A 19862-nucleotide genomic window follows, 5' to 3' on the forward strand; every position below is an offset into this window, starting at 1 on the left:
GGGTTAAGGGACATATCAGGTGACACATCCATGCTGTTCCTAGAGGAGACACACTCAGAATGTCCACAGGACAAGAACCACGAGGTAAAAGGACTTGCCAAAAATTGTTCATCTAACAGTACTGGTGGAGGAGGATTCAGTTAATAATATATTAATAATATATGCTACTATAATTAGCAGCTGGATCCTTAGAATGAAAAATGAATTCCTCTTGGGAATGAAGCAGGAAACAGAAGTGTTTCTCAAACACAGTTACCTGGCATGTCAGTGAATTTCCTTCAGCTGAAAAGTATTTCTAGGGGAGACTTTAGAGGGCAAGAAGACATGGGCTGAGCAGAGCCGCCAGCCCTAAAGCAAGCAGAAAACAAATCCACCTCACTCCTACTCTGGATTTGTCATGGATTCATGGAACGGTTAGGTTTGGTTTGGAAGGGACCTTAAAGCTTATCTAGTTCCACCCCCTGCCATGGGCAGGAGCACCTTCCACTAGATGAGGTTGTTCCAAGCCCTGTCCAGCCTGACCTTGGACACCTCCAGGGATTGTGCAGTTATGTGAGAAACTGGTCAGAATAAATTAAAAAGTAAGGAGAGAGATGAGTTTTCTGTCTCTAAGAGCATGTCTGATGGCAAGTGCTAGAACCATCCTGCTGTAACCTTCCTGAGGAGCAAGAAGAACAGAGACAATGGCAGAATTCAGTTGTATAAACACAGTGGGGGGGGGGGGGGGGGGGAGTAAAAAAAAAAATCCTAATTCTTGGCAAACCAGGAGAGATTTCAAAATCAAGAGTCCTTTTAAACTGGCCACATAACTGAGAGCACAGACCTGACTTTCAGAAGTTCTCAGACACAGCATGTCTCACCCCACGTGCCAGCTGTGGGCTGCACAGTCACATTTCCAGCTGTTTTGGGAAGTAAAACTTCTATAAGAAGAGTATGAAAAGCTTCAGCCATATCTCCCAGACTTTCTTTCCAGTACAGATATCTCATGGCTCAAGTGACATTCCAGTATGGCAGAATCTCCTGCAGCCCCTTTCTAAGCCCAGGGGACAGAGCTCTGAGCAGCCCAGAGCTGTGACACCAGGAATAACTCTGGTGGGGGCTGCAGTGCAGGGCTGCCGGGAGAAGCCATGACCAGAGCCCTGCACTGAACCCGCACAGACAAGGATGCAGAGAACTTGGGTAAGAAGCTTTTGGTGGCACTAGAGGCCGCTGTCACCCTGGATGAAGGTGGATGATCCAGCACTGGGCTCCAACCAACGGGACCCCCCATTCCCCACCATCTATGGGCACCCAGCAGAAACGAGGAAGCTGTTAGTTCTGCCCTAGAAGAACAAAGTCTGTGTGAGGTACTGCAGGCACAACATCCACACAGCTGAAATCCACCCTCAGCAGAGCAAGGGCTGTTTGAGTTCAGTGGACAAACACACTGGCAATGGGAGACAATTTGCTTTTGGCAGGAGATCATCCAAATGGCCAGACAGCACCGTTCATCAGCAGCTCCAAAACGCCCAGAAAAAACCCAAAAGAAACTGCCTGGCACAAGCACTGGCTGTGGGAGATGGCACATTTCCAGCTCACAGCATTAGCACACCGCAGTGCTGCAGAGGAGCATCGGGAGGCTGGGATGTGCAGCAGGACACACAGCAGCTGGGAGGTGCAGCAGGACACACGGGAGGTGCAGCAGGACACCCGGGAGGCTGGGAGGTGCAGCAGGACACATGGGAGCTGGGAGGTGCAGCAGGACACACGGGAGGTGCAGCAGGACACACGGGAGCTGGGAGGTGCAGCAGGACACACGGGAGGTGCAGCAGGACACCCGGGAGGCTGGGAGGTGCAGCAGGACACACGGGACCTGGGAGGTGCAGCAGGACACATGGGAGTTGCAGTAGGACACACGGGATGTGCAGCAGGACACACGGGAGCTGGGATGTGCAGCAGGACACATGGGAGGTGCAGCAGGACACACGGGAGGCTGGGAGTTGCAGTAGGACACACGGGAGGTGCAGCAGGACACACGGGAGGTGCAGCAGGACACATGGGAGTTGCATTAGGACACACGGGAGCTGGGAGGTGCAGCAGGACACACGGGAGCCGGGAGGTGCAGCAGGACACACGGGAGCTGGGAGGTGCAGCAGGACACACGGGAGGTGCAGCAGGACACATGGGAGTTGCATTAGGACACACGGGAGCTGGGAGGTGCAGCAGGACACACGGGAGCTGGGAGGTGCAGCAGGACACATGGGAGTTGCAGTAGGACACACGGGATGTGCAGCAGGACACACGGGAGCTGGGAGGTGCAGCAGGACACACGGGAGCCGGGAGGTGCAGCAGGACACACGGGAGCTGGGAGGTGCAGTAGGACACACGGGAGCTGGGAGGTGCAGCAGGACACACGGGAGGTGCAGCAGGACACATGGGAGTTGCATTAGGACACACGGGAGCTGGGAGGTGCAGCAGGACACACGGGAGGTGCAGCAGGACACATGGGAGTTGCATTAGGACACACGGGAGCTGGGAGGTGCAGCAGGACACACGGGAGCTGGGAGGTGCAGCAGGACACATGGGAGTTGCAGTAGGACACACGGGATGTGCAGCAGGACACACGGGACCTGGGAGGTGCAGCAGGACACACGGGAGTTGCAGCAGGACACACGGGAGGCTGTGAGTTGCAGTAGGACACACGGGAGGTGCAGCAGGACACACGGGAGGTGCAGTAGGACACATGGGAGTTGCATTAGGACACACGGGAGCTGGGAGGTGCAGCAGGACACGCAGAACACACGTGGCAGCAGCCAGGCCCCAGCCCTGACCGGGCACGGTCCAGCTGGCACCACGTGGCATCGCACGCCCCAACCAGATCTCTGCTCCACTGCCCCTCTGCTCTTTGTTCGTTCCTCCCCCTGTAAGTTATAGTATTTTCCTGCATTTACTGGAGCCTGACCAATTCAGCTGGAAAACAAGGAGCAGGTGAACCACCATGGGTCAAACTGTGGTGGGACAGGGGAAGGCTTATTGGCCACCAGAGGATGCAAACCAGCACTCCAGTGCACTATGCCAGTGGTTCATTCCCAGCCCTAAGCAGCCTCTTCTGCTTTAACCTTTTGGCTTCACACAGATAATTTTAAGGCCACAAGTTCGGAGATATCCCTGTGATCTAAAATTAGATGATCAGCCTGTTTATGTTTTTGTTGCTAAGAGCAAGCTGGTGCTTTGGAAACACCAAAGCAGCCCAAGCACTCCTGCAACAGCTGCCACTGGGAACTGAAATCCATACAGCACTGCTCTGACAACTGTTTGCCATTTGCCTTTTTATTTTACTGGAATTGGTCTCCCTCTCTAATAAGCTTTTCCTGTTTAGGTGACTTCTCCTGTCTCCCTGGGTCCATGTGTCCTAGTTCCAATGTGCAGGTAGCTCCCAGACACTTTATCCCACTGTGAGGACGTACATTCATCAGTAAGGTTTTCTCCCCCATGAGCACAATGCAGCATTTCTGGGCTTTTTTCCTCTCAGTAGTTTCAAAGCATCAATTAAAGGTGGGAGGAATTTTCTGGTGTTTTCTCCTTACATTACCATAATTCACAGGAGAGGATTCTCTAATAAAAATGCAGGAGACAAAGAGATCTTCTGTATTATTTATAGAAACAGATTTGGCAGTAAATGCCAATGCAGTAATATTAATGGATGCTTTTTTGGACATCTACAAGTAACTATCCCGGTCCAGTTCTTTATCTGCAGACAGTGCCAGAAGTCTGGGAGGACTTTTGAGCAGGGAAAAACCTGCTTCTGAGACTGATTTTGGGCTTGCTAAAATGGAGACCATTGTGAAAGGTCTTTAGTGAGAACTGAGAGCACAATACTCATTCTGTCCTCTTGCACAACCTCACTGGGCACTGGCAGTTATCTTTTGGCAGCTCATCCCGATTCAATTGCAAATGACCCCAAGCCAAGTGACCTCCAGCTATGCAACAGGAGCACACAGAGGCACTTCCAGGGCTAACCCAAGTGTTTTCACACCAGATACCCTGCAGTGGCTAGTGCAAATTGTGCCTGCACACAAAGCTGATGAATGTGGCTCCTCCTGAATGTTTTAATACCTTCCAAGCGCTCCCTGTGCAAGCTCTGGGAAAAAAAAATTCCAAGCAGCATTACAAGTTTGAGTATTTTCCAACAGCACAGCCCACCTTGCTTGGATGTGCTGCAGGTGAAGCTGAGCAGCAGCTCAGCCCCACCACCTTTAGCCCCGTAGGCTGATAACTCCCATTATTGCTTTTGCCATCCTTCCGCCTCAGGCCATTTAAGATGTGTCAGAGCGCTATCTGCACTCAGGAAGGGTTGTATTTCAATAAATCACTATGACAGTTTGGAAGAATCCAGGCATTATGTACTCTGCATGAACTCACTGCTGGTTAGAAACACCCAGCTCATCACTGTATTTTATTTACTACTATTTGCTTTCACCGACGCCATTAGAAGAGACAGGTTTTGGAGAAGTTAATCTTGCAGGAAGAATATATGGATCATTTAATATTCTGTAATTAATGCACAGGGTAGAGCTCCTCTGAAAAGAGCTCTGTCTGTTTGTATTTCCCCAGTCTTAAAATAACACCATGTGATAAGAAAGAGATCCCACCAGCTGGAGTCAGAGTCATTCCCACTGCCGCTGGAACGGCCTCAGCTGCACATGGCAGTCTCCTACCTCTGGCCTTTCCAGTCAAAGTCATACCTGCTGCTGGAGTCCATCTCCTACTGTGTCACACACCTACACGCCCCAGGAATGTTTGTTTTCGCCCACTAACTGCAAAGGGAATCTGGGGGACTTCTCCATCAGGGCATAAGTAAACACAGCTGAGCTGAATCAGAGGGACAGATTTTATTTGACTGTGTCTCAGTGCAAAGGTCTTTTTAGGATGGGATTCATTTTACAGAACCCACTGTGAGTGGCTGCTCTGCTGTGCGTCCCTGCAAACACACAGGGATGGGCTGAGATTAGGAGCTGAGATTAGTACTGAAGAAAAAGGCTGAGATGCTGAAGAGACAGAAAATTAGGAAACTAAATTTAACCTACAAGCCAGTGATGATTCAGTTCAAACCCTTCAGACAGAGTAGGGACAGCAGCCTGGGAACTTCACGGAACACCTAAAAAGCAGTTCTTACACCCCCACCATCACCACCATGTGAGAGCTGCCCGTGGAGAGGGCCACCAGAGCCCACTCCTCACTGACCTTCTGCGCTCCCTGGCCTCCTCAGCCGAGAGGTCCTTCCCCGGGGCGGAGGCAGCCCCGGCATTCCCGGTGCCGTTGGCAGCGCCGAGCACAGCATGGTTTGTGATTACACCTAGAGGGGTGCTGGCACAGCTGCCCTCTGTGTTTTTCTCTACAGCAGAATCAGTTTGTTGCCTGAAAGGGGCTCTGAAATAGAGAAGACATATGGAAAGCAAAGCAAGTGAACTCCAGTGCTGACCAAGTCCAACCTGTTCGACGGAGCACGGACAGTTCATCCTCCTCACTTTACACTCATGTGTTTGTAGAGAACAGCCACAGTAAAATGAATTTTACAAAACTTGGAGAAGAATGAGCAGGAGGAATTAATAGCCTTCACATCCCTGTTAGTAGGAAAAATTATCAGAAAAATGAACCTGGTGAAAAAGCAGAAGGAAGGAACTCCAAGAGCTTGTACACTGAGCACCCGAGGGCAGCCCGAGCACGTGCTGTGTCACAGGGACAGAGGGCACAAGGGACACACTGTGGGCTGTTACCTGCCTGCCAGTCACACCCACCACTGGGACTGTCCAACACCACCATCCTGAGACTGCTCATCATTCTGGAATTGCTTATCAGCACGTCCCATGTGGAAGCACACCTCCGAGCCCTAATCCACTCCAGAACTTCCAACCCAAATGCTGACTTTTGGAGCGCTGTCTCCGCTGGGAGCCATTACCTGGTGTTGTGGAGGGCTGAAGCAGGAGTGTTCACACCGAGAGATGTGGGACAGCAAGAGACAGGTTGCCACGGGGTGCCCGGGGAGGTAGATGAGCCAATGGCAGTGGGTGAGGTAGCTAGAGATGGACTGCGACTGGCTGAAATGTAGGGACTGCTCAGGTCACTACTTCTACCAAATGAAGCACTGTAAAACATCACAAAATCACGTCCTTCAGAGCACAGTAAATATTCAACAGCACATCCCACAGCCAGGCTGGCAGCTGGGAAGGGAGCAGGTACCACATGGCAGCAAAACGTGTGCAAGGAGATCAGAGAGCGGCGGAGCTGTCGCCGGTTACCCACACAGGCCAGTGCCAGCAGAGCCCTGCTTAGCTAAGCCCAGCTCAGTTCCAGCAAGAGAATAATGGCATGGGGAGCTGGGGAGGATCAGGAAAGGAAAAAACCTTGCTGCAGGAAAGCAGGGCATATGGAGCACCCTGTGCCCTGGGGAAAGGCAGGTGCAAGGATGAGGATGCTTAAAGCAGGAAAGGAGAGTGACAAAAGCTGTTCTGGCTGCATCACCCCTGAGGATGTCCAGGACTTCAAGTTTTAAGAACTTATTTCCAGTGGCTTAAAGTTTTGGCAAAGATGATCAGTTCAGGATTTAATTCTCTCTAAGACATGTTTGGCACAAACTGTATTTCTGGAAAATAGCTAGCACAGCTGTCTAAAGATATTCAAGAATGAGCAAGGGAAATAATATTTTGCCAGTTCAAAGCAAGCCCTGAAAACCAATCTTACTGAAAAACTGTATTTGTGCTCATATTTTGGAGAAGACGGAGAAGGAAAGAAGAAGAGCTCTTATACAAGGATGGACCCTTTCACTTTTTCAAAGAAAATCTAGCCCAAGGGGAGAGAAAATCTGCCCTAATGGGACAGAAAATCCATTCTAGTGGGAAAAGCTGCATATCTCTGAAAACAGAGTTGATGAAATCTGGCAGAATCTCCTTCTTGCACATGTCCAATCCCTGCACACAAGCTGCTCACTGCCTGCACAGAGCAATCCAGTGGCTCCTAGGGCCCTGCCACACCTTTCCCAGCATCTGGCATGCCTGCTTGCTACTGGTCAGACTGGACTGTCTGAAGCATCAAAGGCTAGGAAGGCTGGCTCTCACCTTCTGCATCCTAATGGCTCCCATGGCAGGGCACACGGACCAAAGTGGTTGCACAGGAATAAAAGCTGACCTAGAGGAAAGAAGCAGGCCAGGACAGAGCTGCAGGTTTTAGGGAAAGCCAGGGACAACAGAATGAAACTGAAAATCAACTCTAGAGTAAGAATCCAGAGAGCAGCCTGAGGCTGAAACAGTACTGGGAAGGGGCAGGACCACATCCAAGGACAGGAGACCAGAGAAAGGATGCTCACCCAGGCACCCAATTTACAAGCCAGTTTTACATGCCAAGGCCCCCAGCAAGCCCAGCATGAGCAGCTGGTCCCTGGGGAGCCAAAGGGGACAATAGAGCATCCTGGAAGGCCTCCACAGGGAGGAACCTCCCATTTGGGCTCCTCGGTTGATGGCTGCCTGCCATATCCAGGTCACACAGGAACAAGCAAATCATTGTCACCAGGTAGCAACCTCTGCCAGACCCTAAACAGAGCTTTCTCTGGAATGCTAGCCCTGCCTGGAGCATGCAGGAGCAGGAAGCCCTGCTGGAAGCAAGCCCCTCCCTTCTTGGCTCTCTGCTCCAGAGGGAAAAGCCAAGCCCTGGAGATGGGCTGGGAGGAGGGTGGGAGTGGGGAGAGAAGCCCGGCTGGGGTGAGCAGGTGGAGCAAGCGGCCGTGGAGTTGCATAAATGAGTGTTGTGAGGAGAGGAGGGCAGGAGAGCCTGTGGCTGGGGAAGGAAGGAGAGGATCAGCAGGGGAAAAGGTGATGGCAGCTCTGGGGGAACAGAGCTGATGTGGCACCATCCTAGGACAGCCAAAGGCAGAGAGGCTGGGGCACAAGGGTGGCTGCAAGAGAGAGAAGGAACTTGGTCAGGAAAGGAGGATGCAGGAAGGTTATCAAAAAAGCCCTGACAAGGATTGGTTTTCAGAAGGGAAAGGCAATGGGTGAGGATGGAAGCAGCACCAGGTGGCTGGGAGAGCAATGACATGGGGGATAAGAGGAAAGGAGGAGGAGGAGTGGAAGAAGAGGGCACAGGGATGGCATTCCAACACACATGGGCAGAGAAATGTGATGCTGGGCACCAGGAACACACTCCTGCTCCAAAGGGAGCCAAGGCATTGCCACCTCTGTGGGAATCCACCTCCCAGCCTGTCCCCCTGCATGGGTGGCACTGCACAGTGTGAGGAGCACTCCAAGGCATTTACTCCATTGTTCACATCTGATCTGAACTGGACCAGAAAATTGCAATACAAAGGTTAGTCAGGGAATTCTGTTAATTAACAGCTGCATCCATAGGAGTCTGTGCAAGGGAGGACTATGGAATTAAGCTGAATGATTCAACATCAGAAATAAAAAAAGGCACTGACACACTGCTCCTCATTCTCTAACATTATCACCACAACAGAACCATCAGGTAATGAGCAATGAAATGTAAGGCAATACTTCAAAGCAATAAAAAAAAAAACCCTTCTGACTTTAAGAAATACTTTAAAGGCATTAAAAACTTTTACTTAAGAACCTTCACACTCCTAAAAAGCTTCCACATGTGGTAATAAAAAAGGTTTGCACAAGCACATAACTATTTTTTAAAACACACTGCCAGGGGGTATTGCAGAGATCAAACTAGGATGTGGGTATGGAAGCTGGCTGCAGTGGTGGCTATTAAGAACAATGGTTAAATATAACCCCTGGCTCCTAAATCCCTGATTGCTGGAGAGTGTGGGAGGTAGCAGACTGCTCTGAAGTTATCCTGGCTTTTGCAGCTTCTCCTTCAAAACCAGCTGCTGTCAGAAACAGAGTCTGGGCTGCAGGGACTGTTATCCTGGCTCACTGCAATGGCTTTTATGTGACCAGAACCAGCAAGGAGGTACTTGCACAAATGTGAAATGAAGGAAAAACTGTGTGGCTGAAGGATTTCATTCCAGTGTGAGCCCTTCCTGGGGAGGCAGCACTCTGGCTGATGTCTAAGGCAGGATGCTGAACTAATCCAACCTGCTATGCCAGTTTTCCTCCACATCCTTTCATTTACAGTCAAAGTGACCTGGATTTTTGAAGGCCAGTACACACTAAAATGGACACCGGGATATTAGAGCAGGGTTCTGTAGATTTCTGGGCCAGTGGCACACACAGAGAAAGCACAACAACTGCCAGTACCATGAGAGAGAGAGAGAGAGAGAGCATCAATATATGCTTCAACAGAAGCTGAAGAACATTTGTAACATTGCTGCAAGTTATTTTGTTCCCTTTTATTAAAAAAGAAAAAAAGAAAAAGAAAAAGAAAAAGAAAAAGAAAAAGAAAAAGAAAAAGAAAAAGAAAAAGAAAAAGAAAAAGAAAAAGAAAAGGAAAAGGAAAAGGAAAAGGAAAAGGAAAAGGAAAAGGAAAAGGAAAAGGAAAAAGAAAAAGAAAAAGAAAAAGAAAAAGAAAAAGAAAAAGAAAAAGAAAAAGAAAAAGAAGAAGAAAAAGAAAAAGAAAAAGAAAAAAAACCCAGCTTTTTTGCCATCTTAAGATGATCTGCTGCTGCTGTTCATTCTGTTTGGGGTGTCATATAAAGCACTTAAAGAACATAACTAGGGGTTAGAAGGGATATTGGGACGGAATTGCTCCTTGTGAGGGTGGTGAGGCCCTGGCACGGATTGCCCAGAGAAGCTGTGGCTGCCCCAACCCTGGAAGTGCCCAAGGCCAGGTTTGTGGAAGGTGTGGAAGGAGATGGGATTTAAGGTCCCTTCCAACCCAAACCAGGCTGTGATCTTTATGGAGATCAGTCAAATGCTGAGGCAAAGGGGAGCTGCGGATATATAAAGTCATCCCCTCAGTGACATCCAAGCAGGTCATATTCCCTTGAATTCTTCCTCTCTAAGAAGAAGCTTTCACCTTTTGGAGTTGGGTTCAGAGTTTTACTAACACTTGGAAATGACAAAATGCTTTGGTCTATCCAGGTTCCTTTCTCATCTTAGGAGTGGATGCACAAGGCTGGAGAAATCAAAAGTTCAATATAATCGTATTCAATTTCTCTGTGCTCTTCTACAGAAAACTATATGGGACAAAGGTCTAATTGATCATGGTTTTACTGTTTGTGTATGAAATGCAAACCCATTGATCTCTCCTTTAAAAGCACATTTATTCCTACCTGACAGAGCTATTCTCTGTACCTTCCTGTGAACCAGTCACTCTCTTATGAAAGGCCAGAATTCAGCCTTTGTGACAAGAACTCAGTATTAGTGACATCCCAATGCAGCCTAAACCTTCCCCACTCTCTGTACAGTTTACCAAGGAAATACAATACAACTGTGTGAGTGCAACACTAAATCTGGTGCAGGATTAGCTGGGATAAACCAGCAATGTTTGTAAGATTGCCTGGGGGTGACTGGGCTGTCCCTCAGCTCAGGGAGCAGCACAGGTGTGCCAGCTGCAAGGGGCAAAAGTTTTCCAATGTATTCAGCTGCAGCTTGTCAGACCAGCTTCAGAGAGAGACGAGCCATGGAGGCTGGGCTGTCATCACGTCCCAGGATAGCTGTGAAGTCACCGGAATGGAGCAGCAGAGCAGAAGCTTCTGCTTGAAGGGGCTGCTTCACCTTTTGTGGCAATGGATCTGTACATGCTCAGCAACTGGACACACACATCCTTGAGCACCACTTACCTCTACATAAACACAGCATAAACACTGAACAAATTGCCTCTTCCCAAGTATCTCAAGCAATTGTTCCATCTTCAGGACAGTTACTTAGTTCAGGGTCTAGAATCTGGTGAAACTCAATCTAAAAGCTCAATCTATTGCTGCTGTTTTCCTTAAGCAGAAACACAATGGCTTTGCAGTGTGATATGTTTATTACAGGCTGTTTAGATGGTCTCCAGTATCAGCTGAAATAAAGGTGAGGTGCTGGCCCTGCTGATCCTCCTGCTCACATGAAAACCCAGCAATGCACTCTTTGCCTCACAAGAGCAGGGCATTGCTTCAGCTCACTCAGAGAGAGCCATTAGGTGGCACCTCAAGGACACCGAGGCTCGGCCTCCCAAGGGGTCCAGGACACTGCAGTTACAGGAGTTCTGCCTGGAACTGCCTTCCTGCTTCTTCCTGCCTCCTTTACCAATAATCAGCCACTAACACTCCACACACACTGTGAACAAACTGCTTCCTTAGTGCCTTACAAAACAACGGTGGAAGCATCAGTTTTACTGCTTAGCAAGTGCTGTACATCATGCACAAGATCACTGCCACTTTCTGGTAATACTATAAACATGGACTAATATAAACCAAAATTAGAGATAAGCTATAACTTACTCACCAAGAGCTATCTGAACAATTATTTTAGACTCTTATTACATTAATCTGTTTTTATGATCAATTTCGGTTTTATTCTCTAACCGTAACACCAGCATTAAGCAGAGAAAACTTTGCATTTGAATTATGGGAAGAAGAGTATTTAAATTCAGTCCAGCAATTTGCAAATTAATAAAAATCATAGCCTTTAAAAACACTATTTAGCATGACAAATATCAAAAATCTATTCTTTCCCACTCTCAGCAGAAGAGGGTCCCAAGGTCAGTTACAAGATGCAGGAGGCAACAAGCAGGAGGCTGAGTTCTGGGAGGCATGTTAAGAGTGGTTCTGCCTGCCTGAGAACCCATGGAAGACAGACCTGAACATACCTTTTCAAGTAGGTGGACACATAGGTAGTGGGTGCACCAGAGTGGGGAGCTTCGATTCCCTTCGGCTCGTCCCTCCAGGGCTGCCGGGTGTAGGAGCCGCTCCGCACCAGGTTCACAGCAGATTCCCTACAGCAGGACAGAGCACAGGCTTTGCTTAGAAAAACCTCTGGAGTCTGCTTTTGGTTCTTTCACAGTTTCACAACACAGATCCTTCCCCTACACCTACGTGCCTCATTGTTCAGGTGACACAGCTCAGAGGAACACCTGCTCTGGCCTTAACATCAGCTCCTGCTCTTGCCAACTCACGTAAGAACCACAGATGATGTAATGTTTTGCATAAAGAGGAACAAGATCTTTTTTAGTCAGAAAACTTGCAAATGAAATTGAGATTGTCCATAAAAGTAATTTAAGATATTAAATAGTGTCATTTAATATTCTCACTGCTGTCTGTATCAAACAAGGTATAAATGGGCATATATTGGAACTGCAGGGAAGCTTTTATTCTTCAAGGTATCCAGGCAAAGACAAAAGCAATTCAGCACAGCAAAGCCTTTCACAAAATCATTAGGCTTGGAAAAGTCCTCTAAGATCACTGAATCCAACAATTAACCCAGCACTGCCAGGTCAACCACAAAATCATGAAGCAGAAAACAACAAACAAAATATTTACTGTATCTAAAGCTGCTTGACAAGTTATCAAGAAATTCCTAGTCCTGTTTACCCTGCTTATCTGAAAACAGGGCTCTTTCCCTAATGCTAATGCACACTTTGGCATTGCATCCTGCTCTCTACTGGTGCTGGACAGGACCTGGAGCTTGCAATGCAGCACTAATTCCATTCCCCTATCAGCATGCAATTATTTCTCATTTCCAGCTGTCATACCTAGACTGATGCTCTCTCAAGACACCTGTGTGTTCCAGAAAGGAAGACCCAAATGTTTTGAAAGGAAAGAATATTGGGAAAAAATCTGTACTACACAGCATGCCTGGGCACCATCTGTTCCTGAAGGCCAGTACTCCTCAGCCAGTCCCAACTCCACCCAGAAAAGGACACTTGTCAGCTCCTACAGTGGGATGTGCCACTCAATAGCAACCTCTGCCAAATCTTGAGCTGATCAACAGACACAAATTGCCTGCAAAACTCTGGATCTCAGAGACTGCCTGAGAGTGAACAAGGACACAGCAGGGAGGTTCCAGCAAAAGATCAGCAAAGATTCTCAAGCTGTGCTGAAATTCTCTCAGGGTGTCATCTGCCACAGCTCCTGCCCAGCAATTACAGTTCACAGCCACTGCTCTGCATGTGCCTTTCCTCCTCTGTGGGGGAAGTAGCTGGAATTGAGGCTAAGGTCAAATTTTACTCCTTCTAGTACAAACTGAATCACAGAATGGCCAAGGTTGGAAGGGACCTTAAAGCTCATCCTGTCCTACTACCTGCCCAGGCAGGGACACCTTCCACTTGCCCAGGTTGGTCCAAGCCCTGTCCAGTCTGGCCTTGGACACTTACAGGCTTGGGCAGCCACAGCTGCTCTGGGCACCTCCCCACCCTCACAGCCAAGAATTCCTTCCCATTACCCCATCCAACCCTGCCCTCTGGCAGTGGGAAGCCATTCCCCCATGTTCTGTCACTCCAGGACCTTGTGCAAAGTTCCTCTCCAGCTCTCTGGGAGCCGCTTTAGGCACTGGAAGGTCCCTGAAGAAGCTGCTAGTAGAGACCAGCTCCTCAAATACATCTGGAATTCCTGACATACACACACCATTTACACCATGGTTAGGACCAGGGGCATTAACACACCGACTGTAAAAACAGCCATGCAATGGAAGAGTTCCTACATGGGAGAGTTCACAAGCTCAAGTGAATCTCGAGTGACAGAGGTGTGAACAAAGGGATTGAAGGTGACTGCTGAGCAAGTGACAACTACGTGTGCAGGTGGCAGCTACAAAATGAGGCACTTGCATATTAAAAGGAAAAAGGATCCATAAATCTGGTTGTCTGGATGGAGCCTGTGCCTGTGTGAGTACAGGGGTGGAGGAACCAGTCTGCTGATTCCTGCTCACCTAAATGAAAACCAACGTACCAGAACTTTTATAGACAGAGCTGGCTCTTGATGTTGTGAATTCCTGTGTACTTGAGACTGCTGAGAAAATATACAGAGCATGACTACAGAAAAATTATATTCCAGAAGTACTATTGACAGGATGGAAGCTGAGCATTAACTTCAGCCAGTCTCACCTGTTTTCTTTTTCTTCTGTATCACTCGTACTGCTCAGTCTTCTGGGGACTATGGTGGCAAGGTAACTCTTGTTGTCTCTGTCCTGGTGAAGCAAAAGAGGAACTTCAGCTACACACCTCTCAGCCTTCCAGCACATTCAGTGGTAAACAAATTCACATTCAAACTTCTTCAACTAAGAAAGCATTCTCTGACCAGCTGGTTTAAAGCAACTTCTTGCTTCTCTTATGTTGCTTAAAGCAACGTACGACAGCATAGAAATATCACTTCTGAAAGTGATTTCCTGATGACCAGGGTTGTGAATAAAAGCATCTTCTAACTTAGAGAATAACTTGTCAGTCACAGAATCAGAGATTTGGTTTGGGTTGGAAGGGATCTTTAGTCCACTAGACCAGAGCTCCATCCAAGGTGGCCTTGAACACCTCCGGGGATGAGTCATCTACCCATGGCCAGACAAGTTACAGTTACTGAATATGTGGGATGGGATTTACAAATGCAGCTGGAAGATAGAGGAGGGGTCCACATAAATGATGGAGAAGGAGAATCTCCACTGCAGGTATGTGCTGTTGTCTTGATTGGACATTTTCTGGTAAAGAACAGGCTGTGCCAGACTGGCAGCCCCTGTTCAGTGGCAGCCCGGTCCAAACTGAGTAGGAATCAGGCAAAAGGGGCACCAAACCCCAGCTCTGGAGAAACAACTGATAGGAGGAAGATATTTTTCAAAAGAAAAAGAAGGTAAGAATGAAAGAGACCCTCGTTTGTTATGGATACAAACCCCAGCAATAACTCAAAGGGAAAGGGGTTTACACCTGTGGATACACTGAAACATCCTTGCTGAAAGCCAAACCTTTTCCTTGTTGTCCAACAGTGCAGATATCCGAGGGCTGGATGAGGAGCGATAGATAGAAGAAGTTTTATCCCTCTGTGCCTCACGAGTGGCAGCAACTTCACTCAACATGTTGTGGCTGCCAGTCTTCCTCAGGCCCAGCCGCCACGACGAAGGTGACTCATCCTTCTGCTCGTCTGATTTGCTGAGCCAACTGAACTGTGGAGAAGAAAACGAACATTTGCAAAAAGGAAGAGCACTGCAAGGCACACTCTAAGTTCAGAAAGTGTTTTTACAAGCCCCAGTTTTTGCTGGGCTAGACTTGTAAGACAGAATGACTTATTTCCTGTTTCACTTTAATTACAGGACAGAGCTCAAGGTGAACTCACAGGGACGCAAACTGCTGTAGTGCCTGATTCCCAAGGACAGAGGATGAAAGGAATCTTTTGTCACTGTGCAGGTCTTTGCCTACACAATGCCCTCCTCCAGCTTTGAGGACAGAATATAAGGAATAATGAAGCTTTTATTATCACCCATTTAGGAAAGGGGAATTATTCAGTGAAGGCAGAATACCAAAAAACAAATACTCAGGTCTTACAGAACTAGCTGCAAATAAACCCCTCACACCAGTGGAGTCCAGAAGAAGCAATTGACATCACCAGGGAGCTGCAGCCAACAACACTGTAAAGGAAGAAACTGAGGAAACCTGGATTGTTCAGCATGGAAAAGAGAAGGCAAAGACAGGATTTAGATGCTCTGCTACTTGGGGATGGGTTTACAGAGGACATGGAACCAGACTTCTCTACAGTCTACAGTGAAAGGAAGAGAACAGACAAGTTTCTACTTGGGAAATCCCAGCTGACATGGAGATGTAACTCCTGGCAGGATCGAAGCTGCTGGGACAGAGAGTAAGGGAGTAGAGCATCTCCATCCTCAGAGACCTTTTAATACTCAGCTGAGCTCAGGCAGGACAAAGCAACATGACATGAGCCTAATCCTGCTTTGAGCAGGACGTTGGACTTCAGCCTCGCCAAGGCCCCTTCCATGGGCAGGTAAACTGCACACGACAGAATGGGCCTTTGTGCTTTTTGTTACATGAGGCACTTCTGACCTGCATATATTAGTCCTTAAATACACAACTGCTTAAATTTATGACTTTAGCTACAGTTACCAAGTCTTTCAAAAGGCTGCACACTGCCATTCAAGAATGGAGCCTGAACATCACAAGAGATACTTGTACAGGACTAAGCACCAAGTTGAACAGGAAATAAAGCAAACAAATTATTAGGAATTATTGGAAAAGTACAGAATACAAAACATACAACCACTGTGGCTCTGTGTTACTGCACACAGCTCAGGTCCAGGGTTCAGCAGCAGCTGAAAAGAAGGGAAGAGTTCAGGGAAAGGCAGCAAGAATGAGTAGAGCAAGAGAGGTTTTGCATGAGGAGATATTCAGTATATCAGTAGTCTCTAGGCTGAGATATGACCAAGATACATGAAACCCTCAGTGGCACACAGAAGTGTGAGTAAGGAACAATTATTCCTTGGTCCTTCCCATAAAGGAATGAGGGACAGCAAACAAACCCAGTGTGCGGTTGGTTAACGGGACAGGGAGCTTTGTAGAGTTTTTAACTAAGCTGAAGGACTCTTTTTACCACTGGACATTAGAGGATCCCAGTCAAAAAGTGACTGCATAAAGGAAAAGCACAACAGGGGCTACTGAAGACAAAAAAATACACCAGGTTCAGCAAGTCCCTGAAATGCCAATTGCTGGACTGTGGGAGGGAATTCCTGCAAGATTGTGTTCTGTGGTAGCTTCTGATGGTCACTGTTGGGCAGGACACTGGGCAGACAAGGCTTCTGATCAAAGGTGATCTAAGCATTATTTGACACAAACCATCTGACACTATTCAGAATAAATGGAGCTACTGGAGAGCTCTGCCCTCAGACTCACTGTCTGAAGACTGCCAAGAACTGAAAGAATCCCTGCAGTATTTGAGCAATGTCTTCAGCTCACGTCATTTCAATGCAGATGCAAAGAGTTAATCTGTACTCCACCATTTCCAGCACTGCCAGTCTACTGAGCTACACAGCTGTAACATTTTCATGTAGCTTTGATGCTTTCCTCAGAGAATGCTCAAAACCATAGCAAAAGCTGCCATCTGTAAATTCTGAACAACACAGGAACGGCACATACTAATAACTCCCCTAATAGAGGGCAACACAATCTAAAGCCCAGTCTGTCAAAGAGAATTACCGAAAAATCAAACAGGTGAGAGAAGGTAAAGAAGCTGATCTTAAGTGACTGAGGTCAAATCAATAATTTCTCTGCTCACAGGCCAGCTTCTACACCCTAACACCCCTATTCTGCGTTAAACAGCTCAAAGGAGTGAGAGACCAAACCTCTGCAGCTGGGAAAAGGTTAACCGAGGTACTCACACTTCCCAGCATCCTTCTAGCTCTAACAGTTCCCCTGCTAAGCCAGCCTGAGCTGAACAATGCCCAGAGGAGCTCTGTTTCATTTGATCTTGGTTACGCTCTGTTACATGTGAAAAATAAAAAATTGTGACTAAGTAAGAAACATTTCCCCCTGACAAACACCGAGCACTTCAGCCCTGGGCCAGGGGTCTGTGTTGTTCTCTCCATAGTCTGGTGCAAAAAGAAAGCAGCAGCACACACAGGAGTCCTGTGCAGAGCAGAGTCTCCTGGTGCCATCTAGCTGAGTGATCTGAGAGCTGGAGGATTCACAGAAGTGACCACTTCACCTTTCAAAGCTTTTGTAGCCCAGCTGGCCAGCCACATGCAAACTACTGTCTGCTTGCTGGGCAGTAACATCACACCGCTGACTCAACTGGCTTTGGTAAGTCAGTGGCACTTTGGATGATGCTGCCAAACTCACCACTGGCACACAGGCAGAAATCAGCTCTGGTGACAGACCTTCTGAGAAGACATTGGCACCAGCCCCCTCAGAACTGACAGCACACAGAGCATGTGCTGTACGCTGCCTTTCTTCACCACAATTGGCTCTGGAGGGTCAGAGATTCAAGAGGAACCATATTGTCCCTACACTGCTGTAAACACACATCTTTATCAGAATTTCATGCTATCAGGCTTTTCTAAATTCAAGTCTTCAAGTCCTCTGAATACTGGTTTCAGAGCATCCATCTCCCAGTAACACCTTCTGCTTCTGAGCACTACCGGAGTCCCCACTGATTCCAAATTCACTTACTCTTCTGGCAGATGCAGTGAAGGAGTTGGGCTCGGGTGGTGGCATCTGCTCAGTGATGCTGGGCCTGGATTCACGGCTGGAGTGGTTGGCAAAGGGCTCTTCCTTTCTCTCTACAATTTTAAACAAGAAGAGAAACCAAATGTTTCAGTATTGCACTTCTGAGGCCCTTCTTTACACAGTGTGGTCTGCACTCCAGTTCAGTGCTGTGTGACCTCCTTGGATCACAGAGATGTCAGTGCCTTCTGCACTGTCAGATGTCAGGGCTTTCTGCAAGGAGCTTCCCACTTCCTAAAGAATGGGACGGATACATTTGCCAGGCAAAGCTTTTGTACTTTATCCTCACAGACAAGCAAAATCTTTGCAGAAAGCACCATAAAAAGGACACACAGGTTTTCTGTTTTTCACAACTTTGTTTCCTGACTGGGAATTTCGTCCCTGGTAAATCTTGGGATGAAAAGGGGCACATGCTGTTCCTCCTTGCTGTACCACGAGTGTGGTACAGCCCACAGCCCTATGTGCCCAGTGCTGGGTTTCACTGCACAGTTCTCTGCACTTGCTTGTGCTGCTGGGCAGAATTTCTGGTCTTCTGCAGCAAAATCAGTTTTTCTACAGGAAGCCAGGACTGCTGCCCAACAAAAACCTTACTTGGGCTCCAAGCAAGCTAAGCAACCCTTGTCCAAGCTCACAGCTTGTTAGATAAGTGCAGCTGTCCAGCATCTCGTTTATTTTTTGTATCTATGCACATGCTCGACAGAAGACCATTCAGCAGACATTACCAGGGGGAGAGTATGCAGAAAGTGTGACTCAGGCAGTAGCTTCACTTGACAGGAGAGTACAGGCTACAGACTATTCATCATAAAGCCAGGCACATGGAACCTGCCTGAGAAATGATGTACCTACACCCACCACTCAAAGCTTTCCTTACAGCTCTGAGTGCTCACACAGTCATGGCTTGGAAAAAATAAAGTAATTTTAAGCATAAGCACCCAAACAGTCCTAGCAAATAATATATGTTATGTTAACATACATATTATGTTAACATATGTGTAGGGAATAAAAATCTGCTGTTACACATTTGGAGTCATTTGGGATGGAGCATCTGGGAGGATGGCACCTTGGAGGGTGAAGATCAATCTTTCTGTAACAAATATTCTCAATACTAGAAAAATAAGGATTCAAAGGACACAAAAACCAGGAAAGAGCAAGCCAAGAGAAACATTTTAAAATAAGAGGAAGTTATCAGGACTGACAGAGCCTGAACTAAAGAGACAAACACAGAATCATGGAATCTCCTGAGTTGAAAGGGACACACAGGGATCATCCAGTCCAACCCCAGCCCTGCACAGACACCCCAACAATCCCACCCTGAGCTCCCTGGCAGCGCTGTCCACACACTCCTGGAGCTCTGGCAGCCTCGGGGCCGTGCCCATTCCCTGGGGAGCCTGGGCAGTGCCCAGCACCCTCTGGGAGAAGGATCATTCCCTGATATCCAGCCTAAACAACCCTGGCACAGCTCCAGCCGTTCCTTTGGGTCTGCATAGGAATGGATTCTCTGCCACTTTTCCCTCTCTGCAAAGCAGCGTGTTTCAGTTCTGGGGCAGAGCTTTCAGCCCTGGGGAAGGGGCAATGGATCCCCCATTCCTCCTTGCAGGCCTGGCCTGCCACGTTTGGCATCCAAGTCCATGGACATGCCCATTTGCTGCCAGCTGCTCATTGCAGTGACTGAGGCCTGTAAAACACAGGGCACTGCAGGAGGGGAAGGTGGCAGCAGCTCTCCAGGCTGGGCTGGATGGGCACTGGGAGCCTGTTCTGCAAGTTTACAGCACACAGATCAGCTTTTAAGGTCAAGC

General features: G+C 48.0%; 1 protein-coding gene across 10 annotated transcripts in view; it reads right to left on the minus strand.

Annotated features, from left to right (window-relative positions):
* PPP1R12B (protein phosphatase 1 regulatory subunit 12B) overlaps positions 1 to 19862 on the minus strand; it is a 134287-nt gene that overhangs the window by 61518 nt on the left and 52907 nt on the right. For 8 of the 10 annotated variants that reach the window (XR_010993793.1, XM_068173623.1, XM_068173618.1 and 5 more), the window contains exons 9-14: positions 18013 to 18122; positions 14805 to 15002; positions 13960 to 14042; positions 11731 to 11856; positions 5939 to 6124; positions 5224 to 5409 (exon numbers count right to left, since the gene is read on the minus strand). Coding sequence is in view for 9 of the 10 variants with exons in the window: in XM_068173623.1 (XP_068029724.1) it covers positions 5224 to 5409; positions 5939 to 6124; positions 11731 to 11856; positions 13960 to 14042; positions 14805 to 15002; positions 18013 to 18122 (889 nt within the window). In the remaining variant the exon portion in view is untranslated. The remainder of the gene's footprint in view (positions 1 to 5223; positions 5410 to 5938; positions 6125 to 11730; positions 11857 to 13959; positions 14043 to 14804; positions 15003 to 18012; positions 18123 to 19862) is intronic. The other 2 variants (XM_068173620.1, XM_068173625.1) reach the window with 2 other exon arrangements.

This window comes from Anomalospiza imberbis, chromosome 26 (assembly GCF_031753505.1).
Source record: "Anomalospiza imberbis isolate Cuckoo-Finch-1a 21T00152 chromosome 26, ASM3175350v1, whole genome shotgun sequence".
NCBI classification, from domain to species: Eukaryota; Metazoa; Chordata; class Aves; order Passeriformes; family Viduidae; genus Anomalospiza; species Anomalospiza imberbis.